Below are 16,652 nucleotides of genomic sequence, written 5' to 3'. Positions count from 1 at the left end.
ATCACAGCTGAAGGGTAGAGAAGAACAAAGAAAGAAAGTTGCATGAGGAAGGGCTGAGGCGCAGAATTAAGGAGCAGAGCCCGGACCGCAAAGCCAGGATGGAAAGCAAAATCGGGTCCAAGATTCTGAGTCAAGCACTTACATAATATGCCAGGCACTGTTAAGCTTTTTGCATACATTACCTTATTTAATACTCACAACTTGTTTAATACAACAGGAAGTAGGCACATTACCATCCTCATCCTGAAAATGTAGAAACAGGGGCACAGCCAGACTAAGTCACTTATCCAAAGTCACACAGCTAGTAAGTAGCAAAACTAAGCTTTGAACCCAGGCAGGCCGGCTCCAGAGTCCACGCTCCTTTTCTTTAAAAAGATTGATTGATTGATTGATTGATTTGAAAGAGAGAGAGAGCATGAGCAGGAGGGGAGAGGGAGAGGGAGAATCTCAAGCTGACGCCCTGCTGAGCACAGAGCCTGAGGAGGGGCTCGACCCCAGGATCCTGAGATTGTGACCTGAGCTGAAACCAAGAGTCCAAGAGTCGGAAGCTTAACCGACTGAGCACCCAGGCCCCCAGAGTCCATACTCTTGAACGTGCAAGACCACAAACCTGAGCCTGAACATTTCACTCTGCCCTCACTCCCAAACTACCATTAAAAATGCCCCCCTCCAAATGTTTAAAAATAGAAGAATCCATTTCAGCCCAGAAATCAGGGGAAGGTGCTGAGTAAATGCCCAAAACTCTTCAAATGTTTTTCAATATCTGGAAAAGGTGAAAGTTGAACTGGCCTGGTTCTCCCAGTTCAGCAGAATTAGAATAGCAAGATCTGATGATGAGGGTAGCTGACCAAACACAAGAAGCCAAGGGGAGTCCTCAGAGGTGTCTATGCAGCCCCTGACAGCAGAGGCACCTGATAGTTATGCAGAATGATGAATGACCCCCTCTCAAAGCCTTTGGGAGAGGCAATGGGCTGCCAGAGCCCTGGCTGATCGCACTGGACTTAGAAAGTGCTAGAACGGCAGAGGGCATTGGCAGCAGCTGCTTCCCTCCGGGGCAGGGTCCAGAGTTAAAGCAAGTGGGGTGTCCTAGCCAACTGAAAGCTCCACCCAGGCGCCAGGGTCAAGGGACCTCTGCATATTTTTAAGGCTCTCCGCCTTGGACTGCAGTGCCCCCCATATTTCCCAAAGAAGGCTCATTTGACTAAATTCACATTTTCTCTTCTCCCTTTAGAAGGAGGGTGGGAGAGACCCTCCATGGACAGTTCCGACCTACAAATGTAGAGGTTTTAACTGGTGGTGCACAGCATGAGCCCAGTCCCAAAAATGTGCTTAAAATACACCGCACTTGTTATTCTCCGGTTATCTGTCAACATCTAAATTTAGGAGATTCAGACTTGTCTTGAAAAATGAAAAAATCTGGACCTTGGTCTTTTAAAAAGCAGGAATTTCAAAAACAAAAAAAACAAAACCCTCAAAAACTGGAGATGGGTAAAGGCTTCTCCTTCCAGACGGAGCGCACACACACCAGATGGACACTCCCTGTATCACACACTCGACTCATTTACTTATCTGCCAGGCCCCCCGCTGGCTTTGAAGTTGGAAATCCTGATAAATGGAATGAGATGCATCCTTCCAAAGTCATGTGGGCCACAAAGAAAACACTGAGGAAAGCAGAGGAGAAAGGAAAGAGAGGGCCTACTGGAAAATTCTATCTGTACAGACTTCAGAAGACAGCCCACCGTTTTCCACAGCTGTCACACCATTTTGCATCCCACCAACAGTGTGTGAGGGCTCCTATTTCTCCACACCCTCACCAACACATGTTGTCTTTTGGGTTTGTTTTTGGTAAGAGCAACCCTGACAGGGTTTCTTGACCATGAGTGATGTTGAGCATTTTATTTTTTCATGTACTTGTTGGCCATTTGTAGGTCTCTGGAGAAATGTCTATTCAGGTCCTTAGTCCATTTGGAGGGTCCTCAAAAAATAGAAAATAGACCTAACACATGGGCCAGCAGTCCCACTTCTGGATATTTATCCAAAAGAAATGAAATCAGGAACTCGAAGAGATATCTGCACCCTATGTTCACTGCAGCATTATTCACAATAGCCAAGATGTGGAAACAGCCTACATGCCCATCAACAGCTGGATGAATAGAGACAATGTGGTGTATACATGCAATGGAATATTATTCGGGCTTTCCAAAAGGAGGAAACACTGCCATATGGGGCATGGGTGAACTGTGAGGACATGATATCAATGAACGAAGCCAGACAAATACTGCGTAATTCTACTTAGATGAGCTCTCTAAAACAGTCAAACTCACAGAATCAAAGATTAGAATGGTGCTTGCCAGATGCTAGAGAGAAGGGGAAAGGGGGAGTTACCAATCGATGGGCATCAAGTCTCAGTTAAACCATATGAGTAAGCTCCAGAGATCTGCACAATATTGGGCCTATAGTCAACAGTACTGTATTGTGCTCTTAAAAGTGTGTTAAGACTACAGATAAAGGACTGGTATCCAAGATCTACAAAGAACTTCTCAAACTCAATACACGAGAAACAAATAAACAAATCAAAAAATGGGCAGAAGATATGAACAGACACTTTTCCAATGAAGACATACAAATGGCTAACAGACACATGAAAAAATGTTCAAAATCATTAGCCATCAAGGAAATTCAAATCAAAACCACACTAAGATACCACCTTACGCCAGTTAGAATGGCAAAAATAGACAAGGCAAGAAACAACAATTGTTGGAGAGGATGTGGAGAAAGGGGATCCCTCCTACATTGTTGGTGGGAATGCAAGTTGGTACAGCCACTCTGGAAAACAGTGTGGAGGTCCCTTAAAAAGTTAAAAATTGAGCTACCCTATGACCCAGCCATTGCACTACTGGGTATTTACCCCAAAGATACAGACGTAGTGAAGAGAAGGGCCATATGCACCCCAATGTTCATAGCAGCATTGTCCACAATAGCTAAATTGTGGAAGGAGCCGAGATGCCCTTCAACAGATGACTGGATTAAGAAGTTGTGGTCCATATATACGATGGAATATTACTCAGCTATCAGAAAGAACGAGTTCTCAACATTTGCTACAACATGGACAGCACTGGAGGAGATAATGCTAAGTGAAATAAGTCAAGCAGAGAAAGACAACTATCATATGATTTCTCTCATCTATGGAACATAAGAACTAGGATGATCGGTAGGGGAAGAGAGGGATAAAGAAAGGGGGGGTAATCAGAAGGGGGAATGAAACATGAGAGACTATGGACTATGAGAAACAAACTGAGGACTTCAGAGGGGAGGGGGGTGGGGGAATGGGATAGACCGGTGATGGGTAGTAAGGAGGGCACGTATTGCATGGTGCACTGGGTGTTATACACAACTAATGAATCATCGAGCCTTACATTGGAAACCGGGGATGTACTGTATGGTGACTAACATAATATAATAAAAAAATCATTAAAAAATAAAAAAAATAAAATAAAACCAAAAGTGTGTTAAGAGGGGGCACCTGGGGGGGCACAGTCGGCTGAGTATCCAACTCTAGTTTAGGCTCAGGTCATGATCTCAGGGTCATGAGATCAAGCCCCGTGTCGGGCTCTGTGCTTAGTGCGGAGTCGGCTTGGGATTTTCTCTCCCTCTGCCCCTCCCCGGGCTCATGCACTCTCTCTCTCTCTCTCCCCTCTAAATTAATTAATTAATTAAATCTTTTTTTAAAAACTGTGTTAAAAGGGTAGATCTTATGTTAAGTGTTCTTTCTGAAATATAACGAAATGAAATAAAACAAAATAAAATGACAACAAATAGTTCAATGGGGAAAAAAAAAAAGCCAGCAAACTACTGCTGGCCTGGGTCGCTGATCTGATGGAAGGGGCTGGGGGTGGGGGAAGTGGAAGGGAACCCAGAAGGGCCTCTGGTTCCAGGGAAATGTTTGCTGTGTGGGAATTCATTAAAGGTGGACACTTTTCATGCACCATGAACAGTTTTCAAAAGCCATGTGTTCCCTGCAGACTAAAACCAGCACCTTTAATTCCAAATTCTAAATCCCTAAAGAGAGCATCTGACAGGTCCAGCTTGGGACAGATGTCCACCACATGCATACGAACCAAATAGGGCCAAGGCTCTATCTAGGGTCCCAGAGCTTGAGGGGGGGTGCATATCTAGAAAGGCACTTCTCGGAGAAGAGGGTTGGCTGCTTCTGTGAGATCTGTCCAGGTGGACAGGGCTGAGGTTATGAGGCAGTTTGAGGTACTGAGTAAGGACATGGCTCTGGGGGCCAGACTGCCTGGGTTTGACTCCTGGCTCTACCACTCACTACTCATGTGACCTGGGGCAAGTCACTTAGTCTCTGAGTGCCCCAGTTCCCTCATCGGTGATAGCAATGGGATTATCTAGAGTGTGAGGAAAAATAAAGACTTATTCTATGTAAAGTGCTTAGAACAGAATTATATCTATGAATGCTGGCTCTTGGATGTTACTACATTTTAAAAATACCGTGTTGAAGGGCACCTGGCTGGCTCAGTCAGAACAGCATGCGACTCTTGACCCCGGGATTGTGAGTTCGAGCCTCACGTAGAGTGTAGAGGGTATAGAGATCACCAAACAAACAAAAAACGTAAAACAATAAAAATTAAAATACTGCATTTAGAAATCCTAGAATTCCAGGCCACTGGAGGTAGGGGGAGCCATCGGGAAAAAGTTAGAGACAGTAGGAAGACTAGAAATGAGGTCTTTTGACTCTGGGACCTGCGCCTTTCACATCCCTGCAGGCTGCCTCTCTCCAGGGTCATCTGCCTTTTGATTTCTCTGCTTCCCCCAAGCCCACAGGCTCCACAGGCTAAATATCTGGGAAATGGCCTTTATCAGGCTCTGAGGCTGGTCCGCCCCCAACTAGGAGAAGCTAAAATAATTCATAAGCCGGGACATCTGCACCTCATTCAAATCACGGCAGCCCTGCCCTTTCTGCACAGGAGAAACAGTTGGTTTCTGTTCTCAGGACGCCACGCATCATGGATTTGCTTCTTCCTCCCCAGCATGAAGTGCTGTGTCTTTATGACAGTGAGACACAAAGGGTTATGGAGAAGCAATTCCTGCTGACCTCTCCGCGCTGCTTCTGCACTGCGCAAGCCTCAGCAGGCACACGGCCAACAGGAGCCGAGGGATCGCAGGGCACTCGCTCCACAGTGCCCAGAAGAAGCATATCTTATCACACTGCCACCGCTGTATCAGACTCTCCCTCCAGCCAGCCCATGGGAGGCGACTGCGTATTTCCATTTTGTGGCAGGCAAGATGCATGCCTGGACTTTTGAAACTCACTAAGACTCGAAAGGACTGTCGGTGGTAAGAATATTAGCACATGTTCTGTGTCAGGCGTGGCACGAAGCCCTTAACATGGAATAGCTCAGTTGACCTTCATTGTATCCTCTATTTACAGATGGAAACTGAGGCAGAGTCAGGTCACCAGCCCAAGATGACCCAGCCGGTTAGTTGGTGGCAGAGGTGGTATGCAAACACAACTACTCTGGCTTCAGAGCTATGATACGATTGCCTTACACTGGTTTCCAAACTCAGCGACCCATCAGAATTACCTAAAGGACTTAAAAATACCTATTTCCAGGCTCTTGTCTGTTGTTTTTTTCAGGTGAAGTCTGGTTTTAGCAGGCTCCCCAAATAATCCTTAAGCACTCAACCTATCTGTATTCTGCAAAGCAGCATTTAGAAACTATGCTCTGCGAAGCAGCATTTAGAAACTATGCTCTGCAAAGCAGCATTTAGAAATTGTAGAGGCCGTGTGTTGTTTTGATCCGCCTAACCTCTCTGCTTCTTCTTCTTCTTCTTTTTTTTTTTTTTTTGGTAGCAATGCCTCATTTTCCCTTTGAAAGCCATCCCACCCACACTGTGTTTACTCTTGGAAGGAACACTGTAAAGACCCAACCAAGGGCTACTTAGGTAACGTGAACTTGACCAAATAATCTCTCTTCTTCTGGAATGTGAATTTAAAACCAAAGCAACAAAAGAACCAAAATCAGATGTAGCTGGCCTGATCGTTCCAGTTTTCTTCCAATTCTCTAAGTACATCATAGCTTTTCCAATAAATTCCTTTCTAACTTAGTTATTTAGAAAGTTAACCAAAGGGGGTTTTCCTTTGCACGCAACCAAACACCACCAGTAAAAGAGTCACCAGTGTGGTAGAAACCCACGTCTAGTACAGATATCACCCAAACATCATCCAGGGCAACTGATCTCTGCTCTACTGAGATGGGGAGTTAATATCCTTAGACAGCAACCCGTTGGTTTGGGCAGCTCTTCTTTAGCCTGAACAGATGGTCCCCAGTTCTGACTCTGTCCTTTGAAGCTATATTTAAAAAATCTATACAACAGCTCTTTGGATATTTAAATGACATCCTAGCCTCAGAGCTAGACCAGCCAACCCTCAGAGCACCTCCAAGCCCTGCTGCAAGGTGCTCCTTTGGTATTTGGTAACACACACTCGGATTACTGAGCACTTCTGTTGTGAATGCAGAAGTTAGAGACTGCAATGTTACATAACGTAAATAGGATGTATCCTCAGAAGGATGTGCTTTCAGATCGAGATAGGTAATAGATCAGACAGATAGACTGCGTGCCTGTCCTGTTTAGACTGAATTACACTTGACATTATTTATCCTTGAGAGATACAGATGGGTCTCTTTTGGTCCAGGTGATGGTGAGATCTTACCATGATGCCAAGAGGGATGCTGAACCCTAACTGCTGCTTTGCCTCCTGGAAGGAGCTAGATAGGCTCGGAGCATCATCAGAGCTGAGCTGTGGGGTGTCTCTCGTTGGTGTTACATGAGACTGAACAACCCAGGCTCTGAGAAGAGTGCAGTACACAGTTGTGTTGCTTTATCTGAGTCAAGGAGACCAGCCAATGCCATAGAAGGAGGTGGGCCTTCTCTCTGAAAACAAGGATGTCTTACTGCCCCCAGTGGGGAGGTGGGAAATGGGCAGAGCGGGGACTTCCCTCCTTCTCTGGGGCCAGAGGTGAATTGACCAAGGCTTCTCAGGGGCCAGCATCTTACCAGGGGCATCTGAAGATTCTCATTTGCAGATAAGCTGGCTCCCAGCTGGTGGAAGACCTTAGGATTACCCACAGCCAGGAGCAACTAAAACTGCTTACAGTTCTACTCAAGTCATCACTCACATTTGATTTTAACTGAATTAAGTGGGAAGCCGGAGTCCACGCTGGAGGTGAAGTGGCACCGAAATCAAGCAAGACTGGAGAAACCAGTTAAAGAATACCCCAAAGTGATCTCCAGAGCTCTGCAGGAAACAGTCTGTAATAAGACAGTGAGCAGAACTGACAAGTGGCCACCAAAATATGTTGAGAAAATGTGGCTTTTTGGTTTTACATGTGTGTGTATGTTTATGTTTTCTGATGTATCACACCATACACAATGCTTTGTTGTTTGCTTCTTTCACCAATAGCTCATGACTATATTTCCATGTCAATAACATTTTAGTTACTGTGGCTTTTTATTGAAGTGTCATTTGCATATAATAAAGTATCGATTTTAAGCATACAGTTTCATGAGTTTTGAAAAATGTATACACCTGCATAGGCACCATCCCAATCAAGACATAGAACATTTCCAGGTTTCAGCAGGCTGCCCAGATATTGTGACATTTTAGTCACTGTGCAGCACCCAAATATGGATATGTTTTACTTACATAAACCCTAACTGGCAGTCATTTAGGTAGTTTCGAAATTTTTGTTAGTATGAATACTGATGCAATGAATATCACTTTAGCTAAGTAAATTTGCATACCCTTAAATAATTCCTCAGCAAAAAATTTCTAGAATTGTAATTCTTAGGTCAAAATGGATTAGGTTCAGTAATTATTAGGTCAAAGAAATCATTAAGGCTTTTGATACATATTGGTAATTTTCCCTTGAGAAGGATTATGCTAATTTACACTAACCAGTAACGCATTAGAGTACGCTTTTCCTCCTCTTCCTCCTGCGTATGCTTTTTGTTTGAATTCTATTTCTTTTGATAGTATTACTAAGACCATGTTTTACATTTATGTGTGTTTTTCCAGCATATCTTTGCCCATTTTATTTTTAACCTATGTTTTAAGTTTCTCCTACACATTCCCTAGAATTGTACATTGTCTATCCAATCTGATAGTCTTCAACTTTTAGCAGAGAATTTCAAACCATTTATATTTGTTAGATAACTGATATTATCTGTTGTCACCTCTACCAACTTAATTTATACTTTCCAGAATTCATGATTCCTTGCTGGCTTACTTTTATCTTGTCCTATATTTTGTTATATTGACCAAAACTTTATTATTTTAATTCCTAGGTTGTTTCTTTCACATTAGAAAAAAAGTCTATTTGAGCCAATATGTCTACACCAAGAATTAAATAGCATTAAATATCTTATTTAGCATTATGTTAATCTATACTCATCGCTTACTATAGTCTACTTTTTTCAACTGAAGTATGGTTGACCCACGATGTATAGTTTACTTTTATGCCAACCTTATTTGGTTATGCTGATAATTGTGATCAAGCTAGCTTATAATAACAAGGTGTGGTAGCTCTTGATTGTGTCAGCCCATCAAAGCTTCCCATCCCCTCTTCTTATAACAGACATTGTTCTCTGAGCCACAGGGATGTCAAATGAACCAGGCCTGATAAGAGTTCATTCTCCCAACAACAAAGGACCAACCAATCAGAACCCTTCCCTGATTATGAATGCAGAAAGAAAGCCCACCTCTTCCCCTGGGATTTCCATCTTCCCATGGGATCAACTATCACCAAGTTGACAGACATATTTATAGATGTCTCCTGTCTACAGTAGAAGCGAAGGAGGCAAGGACAAATCAGCTGGGGTCCCAGCAGGGAACAGATAACAAACTCAAGAGAATATAAGGGAGGTTTTATAAAAGGACCACTTACGAAGATACAGGCATGCTGCTGGGAAGCCATAGGGGACAGTGCAGTAACTGGGGGTGATTAAGAGCAAAGGCACAAGGGCAAAGAGTAGCTCCTGGAACCCAAGGAGATAACTGTGTAGAGAAGACTGTCTTTAGAGGAGCAGCAACTGTCAGTCAAAGGGTAGAGTTAAGACGAGCCCATGATAAATATCCAGCCTGCTCTCCCCTCACCTTCCAATCTCCTACTGGTCCCTCTGGCTGGGCCCAACCAGAAGTCAGGGCGTAAAGGGAATCCCAATTGATGCAGTCCTTACAGGTCCATCTCTCAGGGAGAAAACAGAGTGGATTCAGAAGGGCAAATACGACAGCTGGCACAGCTGATGAGGGCCAGTGTGGCAGAATGCAAAATGGCCACAAACTCCTCCATCCCTGAATGCGTCTTTGTAGTAGGACTTTGTAGCTCCTCCTCTAAACAGGTGAGGCCTGTTCTCCACCCTTGAATCTGGTCTTAGCCATAACCAGTGTGACACAAATAAAGGCGTGAAAAACACCTGTGCTTTGGGGATTTCCCTCTCTTGCTGTGCTTGGAACCCTAGGCCAGTGTGTGGATGTGCCAAAGCCAGCCTGCTGGAGGAAAAGAGAACCCATGGAAGAGAAACAAAGTGCCAAACCAACAGGCTGCCAACTGATGAAGCACCAGCGAAGTCACCGGCTGACCAAGACACTTGACAGAGCCCCACCAAGATCAGCTGAATAGACCCACATCAGAAGAATCACCCAAGTAGCCCAGAGAATCATGAGAAAAAATAACTGACTGGTCCCTCAAGTTGCTAAGTTGTGGGATGCTTTGTTACCCAGCAAAACTAACTGATACAGCTGATAATGAGAACGCACCTTGCAAGTATCACGGCCTCAGTTCCAGTATCTGAGGCCCTTGTCCCTGAAGCTTATTCCATCCCCAATGTCCTTCCCATGAGCCAATCTGTCTTTCCATTCCTAATTTGAGTTGGATTTCTCTCACTTTCGATTTAAAAAAAAATTGTGAAGCTTTACTTTTTTCTCTGTAATCTGATACAGTTTAAAATGCACAGAAATCCTTCATTCCTCTTAAGTTTAAGACCATTTATCCACGAAGCCTATAATTTTGGGAGAAGAAAAGTTTCTTGGGCAATGTTCTCATTTCTTTTTTGGTTACTCGCCTATTCTGGTTTCCAATTTCTTCTTGAGACAAAATTGGCAAGTTAGAATTTCCTAGAAAATCATCCATTTCAACCAGATTTTCAAACACATTTTTATACATATTCATACATTATATATATAATGTATACGTATTCTTTTTAATATATACATTCTTTTTAAATCTTCTATTTTCCTTTTATTAAATCTTTAACATTTAAGCTCATGATTTATCATTTTTAATATATTTCTTCATAAAGTAAGACTGGATTTAAAAACACAAAAGGAGGGGCGCCTGGCTGGCTCAGTCAGAAGAGTATGTGACTCTTGATCTCAGGGTCATGAGTTCAAGCTCCACATTTGGTGTAGGGATTACGAAAAAAATAAACTTTTTTTAAAAATTAAAAAATCAAATAAAAATACAAAAGGATACACTCAACATCAGTGTGCATCATCTTTAACTGCCTTGACCCAGTGATGTAACTGGGAGGACACAGGGCATAAAATGGGTTTTATTCTACATCTTGACTATAAACAATAAGAAATCACTGCTATAACCATAAAATGTTGAAGAAAGTGTCTTTAGACAAAGCAGCTGAAGAATCCTTTTGTAACTTCTATACTGCCTGGCACAGAGCCCTTGCTCAACAAAATGAGCTATTATCATTGGCTATTATTCCTTGGCAGGTCACAAGGTAACCTGCATCCCTTCTTGAGTAGGAGAGACGCATCCAGGTATTAATAATAATTCAGAAACCATTTGCTGAGTGCCTTTTTTTTTGTGCCAGACACTATTCTGGATGTGGCTCAAGCAGTCTCTCTCATTGAATATTCACCAAAAAAAAAAAAAAAAAAAGGAACTATGATTTAGGTATTATTTTCCCCGTTTTAAAGAGATGAATAAGGATCACAGAACTTAAATTATTTTCCCAAGATCACTGGAGCAGTAAGTAAATGAGAGCAATAGAATTTGACACCAGGGTTTTCTGGCTCCAAAGTCCAGGCTCTTTTCTCAGACTTGGAGGTTTTGTGTCAAGTCATGGAAATGGAGACAGCAATTACTTCATAAGGGCATGCTCGGGGTTGAGGACTATAGAGAATTATCAGCACATTCAAGATTCGGGGTTGGAGAGAGCTATTGAAAGGCCCTTAGCTACTTGTATCAAGGGCTTCCTGTGTGGCGGGCATGGTGCAAAGCACTTTCACACAATGGCTTTCTAATCCATTTGCAGTCGATGCTGTTGTGTTTGTTGGCCTTTTTTCATTTTACGGATTCTAAAAAAAATATTACAACAAATCTATGTGATTGGTACTAATATCCTAGATTACAGAGAAGGAAACTGAGACAGAGGGAAGGAAAAGGATACACCCGAGATCCCCCTAATGAGTAACTTGCGGAGACAGGACGTGACCTCAGATATGTCTGACTACAGAGTCCACAGTCCTAACTACCATTGTCTTTGGACATGATCAAGAAATTGCCTAGCTTCCCATTTGTAGCTGGAGATAGCTAAATCATACAGGAACGCGGGGCAGGGAAATAATGAGATGCGTCCTCTTACAAGGTTGGCTATGACTCTCTGAACCACACTAACATCTGCGGATCTTTTATGAATTCCAGCGTGATGGTCCCCAGGAATTCTGTTCTGCCACTCAGCTCAAGAGGATCTCAGTAGATTGACCAGAGATTCTTCCCCCGCCACCCCATGAAGAGTGGAGTCTACTTCTTTCCCACTTGAATCTGGGCTTGGTCATTAGACTACTCTGTCCAGTGGGACATTATCAAACATGGTATGTGCCTGGGCATGCTCTCTTGTTCTTCTCGGAGCCCTGAAACCACCATGTGAACAAGCCAGAGCGAGCCAGCTGGAGGATGACAGGTTATGTGGAGGAGAACCAAGGGGCCCAGACAAGATGCTCACTGCCAGTCATGTGAGTAGGGCCATCCTAGATCATCCTACAGACACAGGAGAGAAACCCTTGAATTTGGGGCCCAGGGCAAGTAGCTCGCTTGACTCACCCCAGTTCTGGCCCCAAGAGACAAGACCCCTTTTCTTGTTCTGAGAAGATCTCTTGGGAGGTTGTGTATGTGGTTAGTATTCTAAGTGCTGGGTAACTAGAATGTCATATGTAATGCTTATGGTGGTACCAGAGACTTGGTCTCTCTACACGGTCCAAGACACAGCAGAATTGAGAGTTTCCAACCAGGGGAGACCAAGACCATGCCTGCAGATGACCAGAAGTTAACAGCCAGGAACTCTGCCGTATTTTGAGATCTTCCATTGGCCGATGCCTATTTATTTTGTCTATTCCCATTTACATGGAATGGTTGGGTCAGTAACTGAAGTCACTGGGACAGAGCCTGATCCATCAAGTTTCCTTAGGTAGCCTGATATGCCATAATGTGGACCTATCTGTAGAAGAACACCAACTGCACAAAGTTCTATTAATGTCCAGAATATTTCCTGGCTAGGACTGGGCTTACAATAGCAGAGGGGTAGAGGATGGAGCCTAGCACATTCCCTTTGCATAGATGGAGACTGTGCTTGTCTGTTCCATGAGCTCACAGCACACCAGTTCCTCCAAGGTCACACAGGAGGAGGGGCAACCCTCCATGACTGCATGAGTCTCACCGGCAGCCAAAAGAGAGCCTGGCCAGGTTGGTGAGCAGGTGTGGCCAGATCTTCAATCACGTCTCCAGCCATGGACAGGAAAAGGTCAATGAACTGAGTCAAGCCAGTTGAGGAGTCTGGACCAATTCATCATCCTTGGTGCCAGCTGACCTTCTTGGAACTGTGTCCAGAGATAGAATCATTCCAAGTCGGCTGCCAAATCCTATGCATGCTGGCTACAGTAGCACTTCCTGCCCTCCCCACACCCAAAGCAATGAATGGCTACACTGCTCCATTTATACAGACAGGGGTCTCCTGCCACTTATGGAGCCTACACACTCCTAGGAAGGATTGCCAAGTGGCAGACAGAGGGCCTGTTAATTCTTCAGACTTACGTGGTGGCCATCTGTCCTTGCTGCCTGCCCAGCATATATTCACTCTTACTCATTACCACTGCCATCATCATCTTCACATATACAGCTCTTGCTATGAGCCAGATGCTTTTACAGATATGTATACATTGGACATTCCTAACAAAGTTATAAGATGGGAACCATGATTTTACCCATTTTTCAGTGGAGGGATCTCAGGCACAAAGAGATATAAGTACTCTGCTCTGTCCAAGGTCATACGTATCTGAGCCTAGGAATGCTGGCTTCATCCACACATGATTTTAACCAATACACTTCTGCTTTTCTGAGGGACCATGCCTCCCCGACTCTTAAATCATGGGGTGGCCACACAGGGCTTCCTCGCCAGGAGTAGGCACCTAACCAGACCTGGCCAATCAGCGTAACCATCCTCCGTGTCTGAAGCCAGTCTACCCTCAGGCTTTTCAGCTTCGGGGACCAAAAGTTTCCCTTTTCACATAAACCAGTTTGAGTGGAGTTTCTGTCTCAGGCAAAAGAAATAGCCGATGAATATAGACAAGATATAGGAAATGCCATCCTCTTGGCTGCTGTGAGACTCAAGCCTCAGGCTGCAGGAACCTTCAGAGCTCCATAATGGAGCCAGGCTGCTCCCCCCACCACCACCAAATTTCCCTGCTATTTTCCTAGGGATGAGAGAAGGAATTGCACTAAAAGGGCCAGGATGTGTGATCTCAGAGAACAAGGTGAACAGTCTCATCTTCATCTCTGCAGACAAGTCTGGAAGGACTTTAGTCATTCTGTGCTACTTGAGGTCCTTAAACCCAAGTACCAGTTTCCAAGCAAAGGAACTGCCCTACAAGCTCCAGATTGTTTGTGTTGCTGCGGTGACGGTTACACCCATGATCTGCAGTGAAATGGCAGATGACCACTTACAGAAGGCCAACAACAGTCCACAAATGCAATGACAGAAGGCAGTCACCACTCACTTCTGGCAAGCTGTCCGCTGTCAGGTCTAAGTGGGTAAGGACAGGACCAGTAATGAAGACCATGCCAATGGGGGAAATTCCAGGAAGGTGAACAAAAGCAGGAAAAAAATGAGAGAACTAGGGGTGACAGCTGCAAATGCGGTCCGTTGAACACAGCTCATCACTGGGCCAAGGGAGGAGTGTGCATGGTGGAAAGGCCTACTAGGGCAATTTCAGCAATGTGGACAAGAATATCCCAAATGATGAGACTTTACCAAGAGGAGCTTCTTATCTCACATATGCAGTCTGGGCATAAGAGAACTCACAGTTGGCTCAGCAGCTCACCAATGTCATCAATGACCCACGTTCTTTCAACTCTTCCATTCTGCCATGCTCAGGATGCAAGTGCACCTCCCTCATTAACACAAAAGTGCTGCCACAACCCCATCCATTGCATCCTCACACAAAAATATCCAACAGGAAAAAGGAACAGATGTCTATTCTTATCAGAAAGGAAAGTCTTTCCTGGAAGCCCTGCCCAGACTTCCCCCAAGGTCCCATTGAGTAGGACTGGGTCACATGATCATTCACTATTTCCATTCACAGGAGAGCCTGGGATACAAGTATCAGGCATTTCCAGCTTTTAGCATGAGAGGCAGCCTCTGCCAGAAAGAAGAGAGTCAGGGCTAGGAATGGCTACTGAGTTAGTGATCAACAACATACCCCAAGCTTTGGACAAACTTAAACCAAGGCTTCTGCCATATCCTTATAGAGCCCATGGGGTTATTCACTTAATAGTTTCCTTAAACCAACTTATCTTTTGTTTAACCTAAATATTTTTACTTAGGTAGGAAATTTTCTATCCGTACCATAAATTAAAAACCAAGACTGGATACCTTTTTTCCAATTCATATTAAAATAAGTTCATACTTATCAAATAAAATAAGTTAAAATAAAATAAAATAAAACTTATTTGCCTGTTTTATCCAGAAGGATCCCCTACTCCACCAATAGTAGCCAGGCTTTGGGATGCATGGTGGCAGGATAAACTCATTTCCCTCTTAATTCTTGGGCCCTAGTATCAAGAATTCCCTAACAAAGAGCTGTAAAGTACAGCCTAAGGTACCATCCCAACTACCTTTTTAGAGTAGCAGGACCAATTTAGCATCTCACCACTACTCTCCATGCCCCAGCCATAAAGATGAAGACATTTAGCTAAATTATAGTAGAGGAACTAGCTGGTTTCCTGTACCATCATACCCCGCTCCCAAAATGTTTTGCTTTGTCCTTCCTGTTAAAATGAAAAATGTCTCAGAGGCTGTAGGGACCACCCCATGTCTTGGAATAAGAACAGCCCACCTTTTTTTTTTTTTTTTTTTTTTTTTTTTGTCTAAGCACAGCCATGTTTACCCAAAAGGATGCCCTGACTGTGGGTGGAGAGAGGGGACCAGTGCCCGTTACTTACATCGGAGGCTGGGCCTTTGTCGGCGCCTGGGCAGGAGAAGGTGACAAATTCATGGCACCGCTTGTGCACAACAAAACAGCAGACTGCATAAGAGAAAACAAGGGTAGGATGGAGGGAAGAAGGGAAGTGGAGAGAAGGAAGAGAGGGATGGGGGGAAGAGATCATTAAACCGGGACTTTCCAACAAGAAAGGTTTTATAGCAAAATGAACAACGGCTTCAGCTTCCCCACCTTGCCCTTTACTAAGACCAAACTGCTACTGCATCCTGCAAATCAGTTAAACTTCTAAAGGTAACTGGGGTTCAAAATATCACAAATGCTCAAAATTACCCCACCCCACCCCACCCCCGAAGATCCCTTCAGCTGTCGGGTCTTGCGCTGCTTTTGAAACAGAACGTGGTTTCTTAGATCGGGCACCACATGAAGTAGTCGGCTTGGGTTCAGGTCCAGAATGCATAAGGAGCACACATATTTAAACACTAGAATCATACGCAGAGAGACGTGCATAATACGAAGGGCCACATAGAAAAACAGAGTGAGCAGGCATGGCAGACCCATGCCCCCTCTCACCCAGGAGCAATGCCAAGTGAGAGCAGGAGTGGAGGAAAAACCTGCCATATTTCCATCGTTACTCTAGTAGTTTGCAACCAAATACACACGCACATACATCTCAACTCCAATAGTTAAAGGCAGCTATGATATGGCTCTCCCATCGGGGGATTCCATCACTTGGGGGAAGGGGTGGTCAGAGACTGTATACAAAATAAAACTGTTTTTTTTCTGTTGTTCAAATCTACTTTAACAAACTCAACTGTGGGTTCCTGGAAGACACATAGCACACTATAGGAACCAGCTCAGAATCTTTCCAAAGAACATTCTCAGCGAATGGAAAACAGGCCGGGAAAGCTCAAGACTATCCCTAGCGAGACAAGGGATCCGGGCAACAATCAGTGGCTGCTAACTTCACGAGTAGACTCGACCTGCCTACCGATGAAAGTACCAGGAAGTATGTCCCCGCCTACGAGGTACTCCTGCTAAAATAATCAAACCTGAATCAGTTCAAGCATCTTGATCCAACTACCAATTTACAGAAAATACAAGTGACAGAGGCATGTGTTAAATG

At 44.1% G+C, this 16,652-nt stretch overlaps 1 protein-coding gene across 2 annotated transcripts in view; it reads right to left on the bottom strand.

Annotated features, from left to right (window-relative positions):
• PRKCB (protein kinase C beta) overlaps positions 1–16,652 on the bottom strand; it is a 315,746-nt gene that overhangs the window by 168,208 nt on the left and 130,886 nt on the right. For both annotated transcript variants that reach the window (XM_026515615.4, XM_026515616.4), the window contains exon 3: positions 15,531–15,613. In XM_026515615.4, the coding sequence (XP_026371400.1) occupies positions 15,531–15,613 (83 nt within the window). The remainder of the gene's footprint in view (positions 1–15,530; positions 15,614–16,652) is intronic.

This window comes from Ursus arctos, unplaced genomic scaffold (genome assembly GCF_023065955.2).
Source record: "Ursus arctos isolate Adak ecotype North America unplaced genomic scaffold, UrsArc2.0 scaffold_2, whole genome shotgun sequence".
Taxonomy (NCBI): Eukaryota; Metazoa; Chordata; class Mammalia; order Carnivora; family Ursidae; genus Ursus; species Ursus arctos.
The sequence above is the reverse complement of the archived record's forward strand: the minus strand, read 5'-3'. Positions and strand labels throughout refer to the sequence as shown.